The sequence below is a fragment of the Spinacia oleracea genome, chromosome 3 (assembly GCF_020520425.1).
Source record: "Spinacia oleracea cultivar Varoflay chromosome 3, BTI_SOV_V1, whole genome shotgun sequence".
In the NCBI taxonomy this organism is placed as follows: domain Eukaryota; kingdom Viridiplantae; phylum Streptophyta; class Magnoliopsida; order Caryophyllales; family Amaranthaceae; genus Spinacia; species Spinacia oleracea.
This window is the reverse complement of record NC_079489.1, coordinates 47,588,504-47,601,346: the sequence shown is the minus strand read 5'-3', so window position 1 is coordinate 47,601,346 and position 12,843 is coordinate 47,588,504. Positions and strand designations below refer to the sequence as shown.

At 36.3% G+C, this 12,843-nt stretch overlaps 1 protein-coding gene across 1 annotated transcript; it reads right to left on the bottom strand.

The window, feature by feature from the left end:
* Positions 1–3,379: 3,379 nt before the first annotated feature.
* Positions 3,380–12,639, bottom strand: LOC110790790 (WD repeat-containing protein PCN). Its single transcript, XM_021995559.2, has 11 exons — positions 12,286–12,639; positions 12,013–12,156; positions 11,603–11,894; positions 11,454–11,517; positions 11,231–11,344; positions 10,898–11,060; positions 9,725–9,881; positions 8,991–9,580; positions 6,347–6,528; positions 5,001–5,261; positions 3,380–4,050 (listed from the first exon to the last, which is right to left on the bottom strand). The coding sequence occupies exons 1-11, from the start codon at positions 12,445–12,447 to the stop codon at positions 3,726–3,728; spliced, it is 2,454 nt and encodes an 817-aa protein (XP_021851251.2). The 5' UTR covers positions 12,448–12,639; the 3' UTR covers positions 3,380–3,725.
* Between the last annotated feature and the right edge of the window lie 204 nt (positions 12,640–12,843).

Below are 12,843 nucleotides of genomic sequence, written 5' to 3'. Positions count from 1 at the left end.
ATAAACGGGTTGAGATTTCCCCAACCCGAACCCAACCTGTTTAGTTAAACGGGTTGCAATTTTCGACCCAACCCAACCTGAAATTAAACGGGTCAACCTGATTTCAACCTGCTGACCCATTTACTTAAATTTTTTTTGTAGACAACCTGCTAATAACCTGTTCTTTCCAATCTGCTAATTAAAAAGTCTCAAACTTACAATTTTTTCCATTAATCAATGCGCTATCACAAGTCATAAAGCTTAATACACCACCAAATCTGAAATTAAAGTTTAAGAATACATAACCAAATTCTGACATAAAGGTAAAATTTAAATATGTTACAATGCGTTAATAGTTGTTCAAAGCTCGTTTTAATAGGGGCTATCCCTATTTAAACATCAAACTTTGTTGGAATTTTGAGTTCTTGGTGAATCAGCTATGGGTGAGGGTGTCGTATCATCCACATTCACGAGCATTCTTACTTTTGAAAGCCTTCCATTACTGTAAAATAAACCAATAAAAGAAACTCTTATTAAATGTAGTTTAATTCAAAATTGCATCAGATCAGTAATTCATATTGGCAATTACTTTCACTCATTTAGATTAGGTTCTCTAGCTTTTTCTTTGCAAATTAACAAATAATTTAGAACATAGAACTATAGAACTATCTGTACAAATGACTGAAATCCTGAAATGAACCTTCGAACAACCCAAACACATTACTAGTCATTGGATCTCGTTAACAAATAAACAAAAAACTTACAAATTAAAAGGAAAAAGTGCACAAATAATTAAAATACATGAGCATATTCTAGAAAGGCACAAATGCACCATCATTAATTTCAATAGATATGAGCCAAATAAAAAGAAACTGTTAGGATTTGATTAGCACAAATACACCATCATTAATTTCAAAATTAAACCAGGAAGTCAGGAATCATATCACAAACTCAATAACCCAAAAAATTACTCCAGATTTCGAATTGAAGTTTCAAAATATTACTCTAAATTTCAACTTAAAATTTCAAAAAAACATACTTGAATTAGAGTGAGTGAGCGGCGCTGTGAGAGGAGACCACCGAGTAACACGGTGAACCGGTGAGACTGTGAGAGGAGAGTAGTAGACCGGCGAGGCGACAAGCGGAGCGGCTGCGCGGCGTGAGAGTCTCAGACTAGGGTTTCAGTTCTAATGTGAGAGAGGAGATAGACCGAGAGAAATCAGAGAATGAGGGTGAATAATGAATGCTAGGGTTTTCAATCTTTCATATATAAATGATTAAAGAAAAAGGACCTTAAGCCCAAACAAATAAAGCCCAATACTGATTTCAGATTTTCATTAATTTGTTTTTTAACTTTTAAACGGGTTAATGGGTTAGGTTGAACGGGTTGACCTATGACCCAATAATTAAACGGGTTAGGCAGGTTGCTTTCGGGTTGCAATTTTCAACCTGACCCAACCCATTTAATAAACGGGTTGGGTTGGGTCAACCTGTTTAACTAAACGGGTTGAAAAATCTTGACCCAACCCTTTATTAACGGGTTGGGTTCGGGTCGGGTTGGTGGGTTGGGTCAGCTTTTGCCAGCTCTAACAGTACCTGATCGACACGACATGATGAAACGTCAAAACAGTTATATCGTCAATCCAAAAAGTGGGATAACATAAATCCAAATGAATGAAGTATTCCGTAATAATTAACCCGTTGGCTTTGATAGTCACAAATTTGGACTATGTCATTAAATCAAAATGGATCGAGTTTTTTAAACCATAATCAATATCCAAATGAATGAAGTAATAATTAACCCGTTGGCATTCATAGTCACAAAATTGGACTATTAATGTCATTAAATCAAATGGATCGATTTTTTACACTATAATCAATCCGTTAAGGTTCGTTCGACATTATTGTTTTTTGGGGTTTTTTTATAAAACTGGAACATGTTTTAATTTTGATTAATGTTTTTCTCAAAATAGGTACAAAACTGTCATATTTGGTGCTTCGTAAAGCACAAAATTTCCTAATAAAATAAAATATGTAAACGCTATTCAATTACGCATCAGTCATCACCTCCAATGAAGCAGACAAGGATTTTCAATTTTATTTTATAATTTATTTTTTAATGCTAGTAAAATAAAGATACCTAATAAGTAGAGCTGGCAAACGTGTCATGTCGGGTTGTGTTCGTGTTCGTGTCTAATATAAAAGGGTGGGAAAAGTCTCAACACTAACCTTACCCATTTAATAAACGTGTCGTGCTGACCCGTTTAACTAATAGTGTCATAATCTCGTGACACTAACCCGCTTTTTTCATGTCCGGTTCGTGTCCTTGTCTTGTTCGTTCGATAAAGTTGACTTTATTATAAGGTTTGTAACCGAAGACATTAAATTATTGGTTGATTATTCTTAATCGGTTTAAGTCGTGTCTGTTTCGTGTTGAGAATCTCAACACTATCCCAACCCAAACGGGTCATAAACCTTGACACTAACCCGCTATTTTCGTGTCGTGTCAGATTTCGCGAGTTCTACCAACAAGGCGACAGATGAGTGGAATATATACAACCTACTTTCATGAAACTAACAAAAAAAGAAGAATAGAATGGAAAACAATGTCGATAATCACAGCCTCACATGGGTTTCCTCAATCATCACGACGTCGGATATTAATTGGCAGTCATCAACAGAAACCTATTAAGTCCTTATAACTTTCAAACTGGAGATAAAAGAGAAGTAGAGAGGGGGCTTTCAAACTGGTCTGCAATATGAAACATTATAAAGAAGAATAAAGGGGTATAGAGGGAAGTCTGGAACCTAAAACCAAAACCAAAACCAAAACCAAAATTTCAAAATAACTTCACTAGTTTCCTTATTTTTGTTGTGGATTTGAAAAAACAATAAAGAATTAGTTTTTGTAAATGTCATACCCAAACAGGTTTTTGTTGAATTTTTGATTGAAAAAAACCAAAAAAATGAAAACTACAATCATACCCAACAACCCCGTAATTTAGCTTTTATTCAGTCAATCATTACAAGTTAAAACTGATTACATTACTAAATCAAAATGGATAGAGTACTCTTACAACTTGTTTGGGTAGTAGGAAATGGAAAGAAAGGGATATAAGCTCTTTTATTTGGACGATAAAGGTTGGGAAGGAGGGAGAGATCTATTTTTCCTCCTTTAAACATCCCTTTAAAATTTTGGAGACTCGAAGGAAAAATGTAGCTCACCTTCTCCCTCCCTCCCTTTCTTTAACCTCCCCCGACGCACCATTAAATTGTATGTTGACAGAGAGAATCCTCATTTATAGATGTAAAAACTAGCTGTTTTATTTCTGTAACAAGAATAAGTTTGTCTATTTTATAATGACTAAGGATTGAAACAAAGCAAAACAACACAACCAACTCAAGGAAAAAGTTGGAATAAATATTGTTACAATAAAAAAAAAGTATCCTCTTTTGTTCTTGTAACCCTATTTACAGATGCACTTACTGCGGCCTGGAGAAAGTCTCATATGAAAATCACACCCCTTGCTAACTTGGAAATGAAACTAACAGATGAAATGAATTAGCTCATTAGATTGAAATATTAGTGAAAATGATACACAACACACTTCATCGCCAAAAGGCACAGAAGTGATTACTGCAACACCAAAATTGATCGCCCCAACTTGGGCCTTCTCCTGGCAAACGACAAAAAAAACTTATCACTGAGGAACTCTGCATACCCACACCTGTTTGGGTAGTAAAGCTCAAGTACCGTATATATGTCTGTGAATGGGTTGGCTATTGAAACTCTTAACCACCTCCAACCATGGTTTTTCTACGACTATAACAGAACTTTTGGAAACATGACCAACAAATAAAACAGGGTGTTTGAACTGGACGAATTCAAAATTCTTTCTACCATACAGCTTCATGTACATATCAGGCTGTTGCAATTTGCGCTTCAGCTTTCCATTTGAGTTTAACAGCTTCTTTGATACCGACTCCAAACCGTTAAGCATGTCAGTAGTGACAAAGTCATTACTATCATCTCGTTCAACAGGCTTTCCAAAGTCAATCAAGCACATAGCCCTGCAACAAATGTTAATTAATAATAATCAGACCCACAATTTGTTTCCCCAATCAAAACTAGAGGCAGACAGCCAAAATTCAGATGTCTGGATACTACAGTAAGCAGTAAGCCATGCTGCAAGTTATCAATCATGCTTGGATTGGGAGTAATGTATTAGAGGAAAAATAAATGAGAATATAAGATAGGTGTTTCTAAGAGATATTTAGCAAGCTTTGATAACACTGTGAGATGGGTGTCTCTCCGATACGAGAAAACACTAGCGAATGCTTTACTCTATAGAATAGCATATATGTTACCCTTCAGGCACTAAGGGCACTCTTTATGGTTAGATCAATGTTAATCAATGCAAGGCCAGTAATGAAGTGATGATGCAAACATTCATGCTGGAGTGCCATATCTATGTTGTCCATCCTACAGCTAGAAGCTACGGAGTAAGATGCCTACAAATCCTTGTAATGATTCCTCGAGAAAAAATAATACTTAACAAATAGATGTAGCTCACTCGTCACACCCTTTATCCCACTTAAACTGCCTAACTTCCATCAGTACCAACTATTGATTAGAGTCAGGAAGTACGGGAACTTTTTAGAAGTTCAACGAGCTTTTGTGGTGCAATCAATGCATTCAATACATTTGAGGTGCAATCTGTACCTACGCGTGCCCTCACATAGTCACATGTGCTTTTTGAAATAAGGACAACACCAACCCTAGAAAATTATCCAAATGAAAAATATTTTGGGATCACCAGCATATATTTGAAAGGAGGTATAATTTCCGACTCTGGCCATTAACACAAGAACTAAAAAAAATGGACTTTAAACAGTTCAAACTGTAAATTCAGCTCCACAACCAAATTATATTACCCATACCAAACATGAATCAGAACATAACCATCTAGAATGATGAGAATCAAACGTCACTCTTAAACAGCAAGGTAAAGAAAACATACCTTGAGCTATAGACTATAATAGAAGATAAACTCGCAGATGGTGGGAATGAGATGCCAATAACCTCGCCAGGAAATTCCTGGAACCTCTGAGGCAAAGCGAGAGAGTTTTTTCTTGACCATTCACCCAGTTGTTTGGCCTCCACATCAAATGCATATACTTGGTTTGATGATGTTGTAATGACAAGCACATTATTACTCTGGGGAGAGAATCCACCAGCAGTAACAGAAGCACCATCTAATCTTGATATAAACCAATGTTGCCTGTTGCCACACAAAAGGAATGGTTAAAACAAAGACAACAAACATACAGCATCAGAACAACACTATCAGAATTTCATATTGGGTCATACAAAAAGTCAACAAATAATCATCCAGAAAAGCAAGCTGACTGCAACCAAATTAATGAAGCTGGGAATTTATTAGATGAACATTGTCAAATAGCACTAACAACAACATTATATCCTCCTGCTATGGACAGTTGGACGAGGCTTCATATGCGAGAGAACATAATCCTCCATTAATGGAGAAATTAAAATCCATAGTGAATTGGACACCTGAAAATTACCTTCAAAAGACATATGTATCCCAGTCCAGAGTATGTAGCCCGCTATTTACTAAACAAAATTAACAGTAGACAGAGACTCTAAAACAAAAACAAGAGACATGGAGACTTTTCCCTTCTGGCATTATCTCTACTACTCCCTCCCGTCCCTTTTTGTTCTTTACGTATTCCATTTTGGTTGTCCCATTTTGTTCTTTACATTTCCTTTTACATTATCACATAAATGCCTTGATATTCTATCAAAATTTGTGTCCAAGGATTGTTTTAACCAATTAAATTCATTGGGGAATTTAATCTCTCACACTTTTCCATTGGGGCATTAAATCTTTCCCATTTTCTCATTGTCAGATTTTCGGTAAAAGTGAAAACATTATAAATAAACGTAATTTGCCTTGTTTAAATACAAAAATAGAGGAATCTCAATGCACATTAATTTAGTCGTTAAATCACATGCATAATACCAAACTTAAAGAACAAAAGGGGGCCGAGGGAGTAATTTGCAACACTTTCACCATACCTCAATTAGATCACCAGGCATAGAACCAAAGAAAACTGAGCTAGGAACTTGTGTTAAAACTTAATAACATCAGGGGAGACAATATACCGCCCTTACAAAACATCCAACAATGTATAAGCAGCAATTTTCACCATTCCATTCAAAAAGACAAAAACAAGTAACATTTTAACCAGGTGTGCACCTTTTGAACAAAAACAGGCAAAAACTAAGCTAAAAAAACAAACCCAATAATCACATGAAAAGGAGATTCAGCCCACTATTCCTTACCTCTGCAACTCCATATTGAAGACATATATATCTCCAAAGCAATTAACAGCAGCCAACCATTGTCCATCAGAACTCGTGAACAATTTTGTTATAGGAGGCTCACTCGGTGGAGAATACTCGTCTTGGGTCTTACGGTAAGGTGTGAAAACGTGCAACATTTCTGTAGATCCAAGGTCTACAACCTGAAAACAACAAGAGCACATAAGCATAAATTGTTTGACAGACTTTGACAAGTGTTTGAGCCTTATTTAGATATACAGGTCTCAAATTTATCCTTACAACAATACAACATTCTAAGGCTCCAAGATGCCACATAAATATCATACATCCCAACTGCCACAATATAACATAAATTCCAATTGCTAGTACATATTACTATACAGTCAAATGCCTCAACATATGTATATATTCCATAGTCCAAACATGCCATAATATATTACTTCTCATCACAAATGACAAAAAAAACTATAAATAGATCACATGAAACGTTCCCTGCTAAAATATAACGAATATGTTACACAGTCACAAGCATGAGTTTGTTTCAACAAAAACAGAAACCAGGAAAGGCAAACTGGAGTTACTGGACCGCAAAACTAGTTCTGCACTTCTGCTGCTATGCTATCCTCTACAGCCAATACAAGCATATGATACATCGACCCTTTAACAAAGGTCATCTCTCCAGTTTCAAAAACTTTGGAACTCTAAATATCTAGGAAACTCAGCTGGAACCAGTTTCCTTAGGATGACCAACAGATTTCTACCCCCATAGATCTTCCAAGTAACGAAATGACCAATCCTATCTAAATTTGTTTCAAATCACTTAAACTAAGTCTAATGCCATCTTTCTTTACATTTTTTGTCAAAACATGTGGAACATTGTATGGAAAATGGATTTCCATGTTTGGATTTCCACGTTTCCCAGATTCTATGTTTTTCTGAAGGTCGTGCAACTGGTGCCTTATTGTGATGGTCAAGTGTCTACTTGCTATTAGGTCACAGATTCAACCCTAAAAACAGCCTCTTTATGAAAATAAGGGTAAGGCTGCGTGAATTTGGACCTTCCGTTCTTCATTTCCAAGCAACATTTTGGTTTTTCACACTGTTCAATTACTAATTTGACCACATTTATTACTAATATGTAAAGACAATTTTTTTGTTTTTGTTTGTTACTAGGTTAATCTCAATATATATTTTCAAAATATCTAGTTTTTAAAATTGTTATTAATATGTAATTAAAGATACTGATGGTCAAATTTAGTATATAAATAGAGCAGAAAGTAAATACAATGCATCTATTATAAAAAGGAGGAAGTGCGAGAGAACTATCGGATCTTGGTAGCAGCCATTGTCCATTGGCAAAATACTTGACACCATCATAACTAGCTTGACAGAACTACTTCGTAGATCATTACTCTAAACTTTTTACTCTTTCCGTACATATTAATTGGTGCATTTTCCATAATCAGCCATATTTTATTAATTGACGCAATGTAACATTTGTGGAAATTTCTGCCTTACTTTACAATTTCTTTCTTACCCCAAGGACCCCACTAGTAATATTTATCATTTATTCCTTGTCTTTTCTTTCCTTTGAATACTTTAACTAGCTTCTGAGCCCGTTCAAAGAACAGGAGGTTATATAGTGGTTATTTAATCGCCTCTCTAAGTTTAAATTTGATTAAGCTTGTGATTTTAGTAAGAATATATGATTTAAATGGAGTAAAATTTGAAGGTTAAAATAATACATAAATTAAATAGTAAATTAATATTGAGTGTTAAAGGGGGAGGTGAAGGGTAAGATGTTGAATGAATAAATTGGTGAATTGATTGTTGTATGAGGAAGATGAAGTGGAAGAGCCGGTTGGAGTTAAAAAATAAAACAAAAAACAAAAAAAATTGGAAAAAAAAATCAAATTGATGGAGGAAAGAAGAAATGACATGGGTCATCTAATCAAATGTGGTTTCGCTTTTTAAATACTAGGTACAGCCATACATATATCCCCAATATCTTTTATCTTTTATTATACTCCAATTGTTTATTCTCCATTCACTCCACTTACATCTTATTTTAATAAAATCAACAACCTTCATTAAACTCCGTGCCGGTCAAAGTGCACCAATTAATTATATATGGAGAGAGTACGTCAGATGTTTAAAGTGGTATCTAGCTTCACCAATGATCTAGCTGACAGAAAAATTTCCAATGGAACCAAAATTTTCCTAAAAAGGTTTATGGACCCGAGACAATTCTAAATCAGGACAAACAATCCACATGACAGACGTAGAGCTTAACTTTAACAGTTCATAAAATATTCACGAAGTATTACAGTAAAGGAACTAAAGCTACACTATTCTCACATTGATAAATAGTGGACCATAGTTTTCCCTGCCAATTGAAATTGTTGCTAACGACTAATTCTACTAAATAAAGTATTTTGTAATCGACGAATATAACAACACTCCATCCTTGTGTTTTTCCCACAAACCTAAATGATCAGAACTTTAGAAGATAGATGAGATGAAATTCAGTAGCTCATTAGTAACTCACAAAACTTTTTATAAATGGAATAACAAGCATAAAATAAAGTACAATAACCGTAATAGATTATACGAGAATACAATGAAAGAGGAAGGAATTACTTACGTATATTCTTCTATCACTTCCTGCAACAATTAAACGGGACGAATCTGAAGTAAAAACCATGGCATGAGCATAAGGCAGTTTGCCAGGAAGTTGTCTTTTACCAATAACCCATGCACTTTTGCAACCTTCGCCTTTCCTTAATATAAACAATCTAGGTTTGACATGATTAGAAAAACAAAATTGTGACCCAGAAGGAGATATAGCACTACATGTAATCTTTCCAGATCCCTTGCTATTGACACGAGCCAATAAATTAGTTGCTGCCTTTCCACCTTGAGCCTTATCAGGGCCAGTGCCATTACCCAACTTAAGAGACAGGATATCAACTCCATTAGAGGCTTGAACTAGAAGCAAAGGCATCTTGTTAAAAACAGAGTTCTGGACCAAATGCACAGGCACTCTTTGAGGAGCAGGGCAGACATCATGAGGAGAGAACTTTGTAAACTCATTGGCAGAGTATGCAAACATTCGAGTGTCATCTCCAGCTGATAAAAGCATTGGAACCCCCAAATTGGCCCACTTGTGATAGCTGAAGTCGACAGGTTTATCTTTTGTGCGAACTCTTTTAACCTTTCCATCCGGGAGCATATCTGGCAATGGAAAACAGCATATTTTATTAGGAAAAACACACCTAAAAGGCTTCAGCGTATCAGAAACTCAGGAGATACTGGGGATTACAACATGCTCTACCAATCATGAACAAGGATGCAAAGAAGTGAAGCACAAAAACAGACCTTGCTGGCTAATAGGCACAGCCACCGTCAGAGCCCTAACATCATGCGTATGAGCGCTTCTGCTATCAACATAAACCCAACTCTTCCTGACTTCAGATGATACTTTGCTACTTTGACTAGAGCCAAGAGAATCATCAGAGAGCTCATATAAAATCACCTGTCAAATAGTTTTAAACTATCCATCAGCTCAAGGTTAGCAACTCCAAAATAGGACATGACGAGAACTCCCAATACTAAAGTGCTAGTAAGTAATACCTTTCACAAACCAACAATTTACAAGCACAACGTATGCACTTATTTACTAGGAGTTGAATGAAATATAATAGACTTACGGTCTGTATCTCCTGCTATTTATTATTGATTTTAAAAGTACCCAAGGAATGCATTTAACCAGTAAACTAATTTGTTATGTCCACAACCTCAAGGACTCTAAATTTAAGCAGCAAACTTCCTAATGCCAACTCATATGTTCCTCACATCTCTTCCTTGGTATTCCACAAGTTCCCAAAATTACAACAAGCATAGATGTCCACAACATCCACAAGTTCCCAAAATTACAACAAGCATAGATGTCCACAACATCCATGTATTGTTTTCAGCAGAAAAGCATCAATAAAAATTGTTCACAGCCAATTCATGGACCATACTTTTATTCTTTTGTTAAATCAAGTAAACCACCAACCAACTTCCTCAGGAATATGAAAATAGTAGCAACTAAATTCTTGTGATCCTTAGCAGGATACAACCCAATTATCATACACTTAATTTTTCATGACAGGACCGACTCTAGGGGGTAATGAAACAAATATCTTAACCACTGCAATAAATATGAATTAGTTTAATAAGTGCACCGCTGTTCGCAAAGCGGATCAGGAGAAGATCCTCATACAGTATAAACAAATAAAAAGAACCAACACTATAAACTTAGAAGTCAAGCAGCACCAACTTTAGGCTAGAAAATATGAACGGTTAACCTAAGAAACTATCAACAAGTACAGACTACAAGACAGAAAACCCAAGTACATAAAACAACGCAACCACAAAAGAAGAGCTAGTTTCTGTGAACACTCCATGAAGTTGGTAAATGACATTATGATCAAGGTCTAACCCACATAACATCAGTAGAATGACTTTTATTTGATTGATCAACATGGCAGTTAAGAGTTTGTATACCTTGCCATCAGAACCGGCAGAAAACACCCTATCGTGCGAAGGGGCAGCAGCCAAAGCGTACGAATCGCCTTTGTGAAGGGAATGAGCCTGCAACAATGTTCCATGCTTAATATCCCAGAACTGAACACTGCCAGTACTATCAGCACTCACAAGAACCCCACACCTAAACAAAACAACTTTGAGTAAGATTCAAGGTACATATGCCGCTTGAAAACATCACAACAACGAAATAACAATGATCAGTGTATGCAGAAGTGTGTGTACATAACCTGCTAGTCAACCTATACTAGATATGCTACTATAAGGAGCAAAATATCTTCGTTCAAAAATTACCTTAGTGCAAGTAGTGACCACACACAAAGTTCTGACCCTGTTCCCAAACCTCCAAGACCAACGGTTATCCTATATATTTCCTGCACGCGTTTTGCATCCCAGCATCTAATATACCTGCAGATTACAAAAGAAAAAAATTAGACAGCTCATTGAATTTGCACATACAACATTGCAACATCTTCACTCCAATTACAGATTCTTTTGGCGTGATGAAATAGCATACCCATCACTACTTCCTGAATAGATGAAATTCCCATCAGCACTCCAAGTCACACTAAGAGCTCGGCCTGTGACAAAACAGAACTAGATTACCAATAACAACAAATTTCTAATCATCAAAACAAAAGTAAAAAGGAATCGTAAAGCACTCACCGCTGACCCTAGGCAAGGATTTATGGTATGTCAACTCATTTGTATCAGGGATGGTATACAATCTCACACAACCATCATCACAAGCAAGAGCTAACCGACGATTCTCCACTAATGGAAGTTCATTAAGCTCAACCGCATCATCATCATCGCTACTTTCACTGTGCTCACTAATATTATCTATCACAACCCCATTTCCATTGCTATGTGCTTCGTGTTCGATATATCCCCTACCGCTCCTTAGCGGCTCCACTGCCATCTGCCATATCGATACTCCTACTGATTCTAGCACAGTCTGCCATAACACAAGATAATAAAATCAAAAATCATACACATGAAATATCATTGTTCTACATTTAGAAAAAATCTTGAAATTTAAAGTATAAAATAATACAATATAATTGGAAAGCAACCTTTTGATTCAATTGATAAAGATCCCACTCCGACACCGACCCATCGATACAAGACGAAAACAGTCTCCCAGACGTAGAACCCTTGGAACTCGTACGGCACCAAACAAGTGACGAAATTCTCGAATTCGGATCACCATGAATCGTCTAAACCATTCAAAAACAAACCCCAACAAATACCAACAAAAATGGCAATAATTATCAGAATTTCTACATTTGCAAATTGAAAAATCAAAAAAATTGCAAACGGAAATTCAAAACACAGAAAAGTTATACCAATTGGCAGTGCCAGCCGACGGAGCCAGGAGATACGAGCCAAATCTCGAGAGAGCCATCTTCACGAGCGGCGGCGACCTGAGAGTCGTCCGCGCTGGTGGCTAGGGCTATTACCGGCGACGGCTTCCAATCGATAGAACTGATTGTGTGTTGTTGGAGCATTTCTAGGGTTTATCGAGAAATTTAGGAGAGAAATTTATGCGTTCCCGAATTCAAAGTGGGGGGAGGATGAAAAGTGAAATGGAGGATGAAACAAGACGGGAAGGGAGCCTAGGCGACGCCCAAAATTTTAGGTTTTTGAGGGTTTAAGAATTTGAATCACGCCCGCCTACCTGTGGATCGTCCAGATCCTTGAGTATGACCCGGTTATCTTCTCTTCCTTCGCACTTTTATACAAGTACACAATATCTAATCTAATCTAATCTAATCTAATCTAATCTAATCTAATACGTACATAAGAGTATACTTCTCCTGTTCTTAACCATTGCATCATGGTTGACTTGAGCTTTTCAAAATGCACCTTGACTTTTAATATCTAAAATTATTATAAGTAAAAGT

Bases quoted from the DNA above. Each gene is read 5' to 3' on its own strand.
- LOC110790790 (XM_021995559.2), bottom strand. From the start codon at position 12,447: ATGCTCCAACAACACACAATCAGTTCTATCGATTGGAAGCCGTCGCCG. The intron at 11,345-11,453 runs GTATGCTATTTC...TGTAATCTGCAG, and splicing joins TATTCAGGAAGTAGTGATGG to GTATATTAGATGCTGGGATG. The intron at 9,882-10,897 runs GTATACAAACTC...ACTATTTGACAG, and splicing joins CTGCCGGTTCTGATGGCAAG to GTGATTTTATATGAGCTCTC.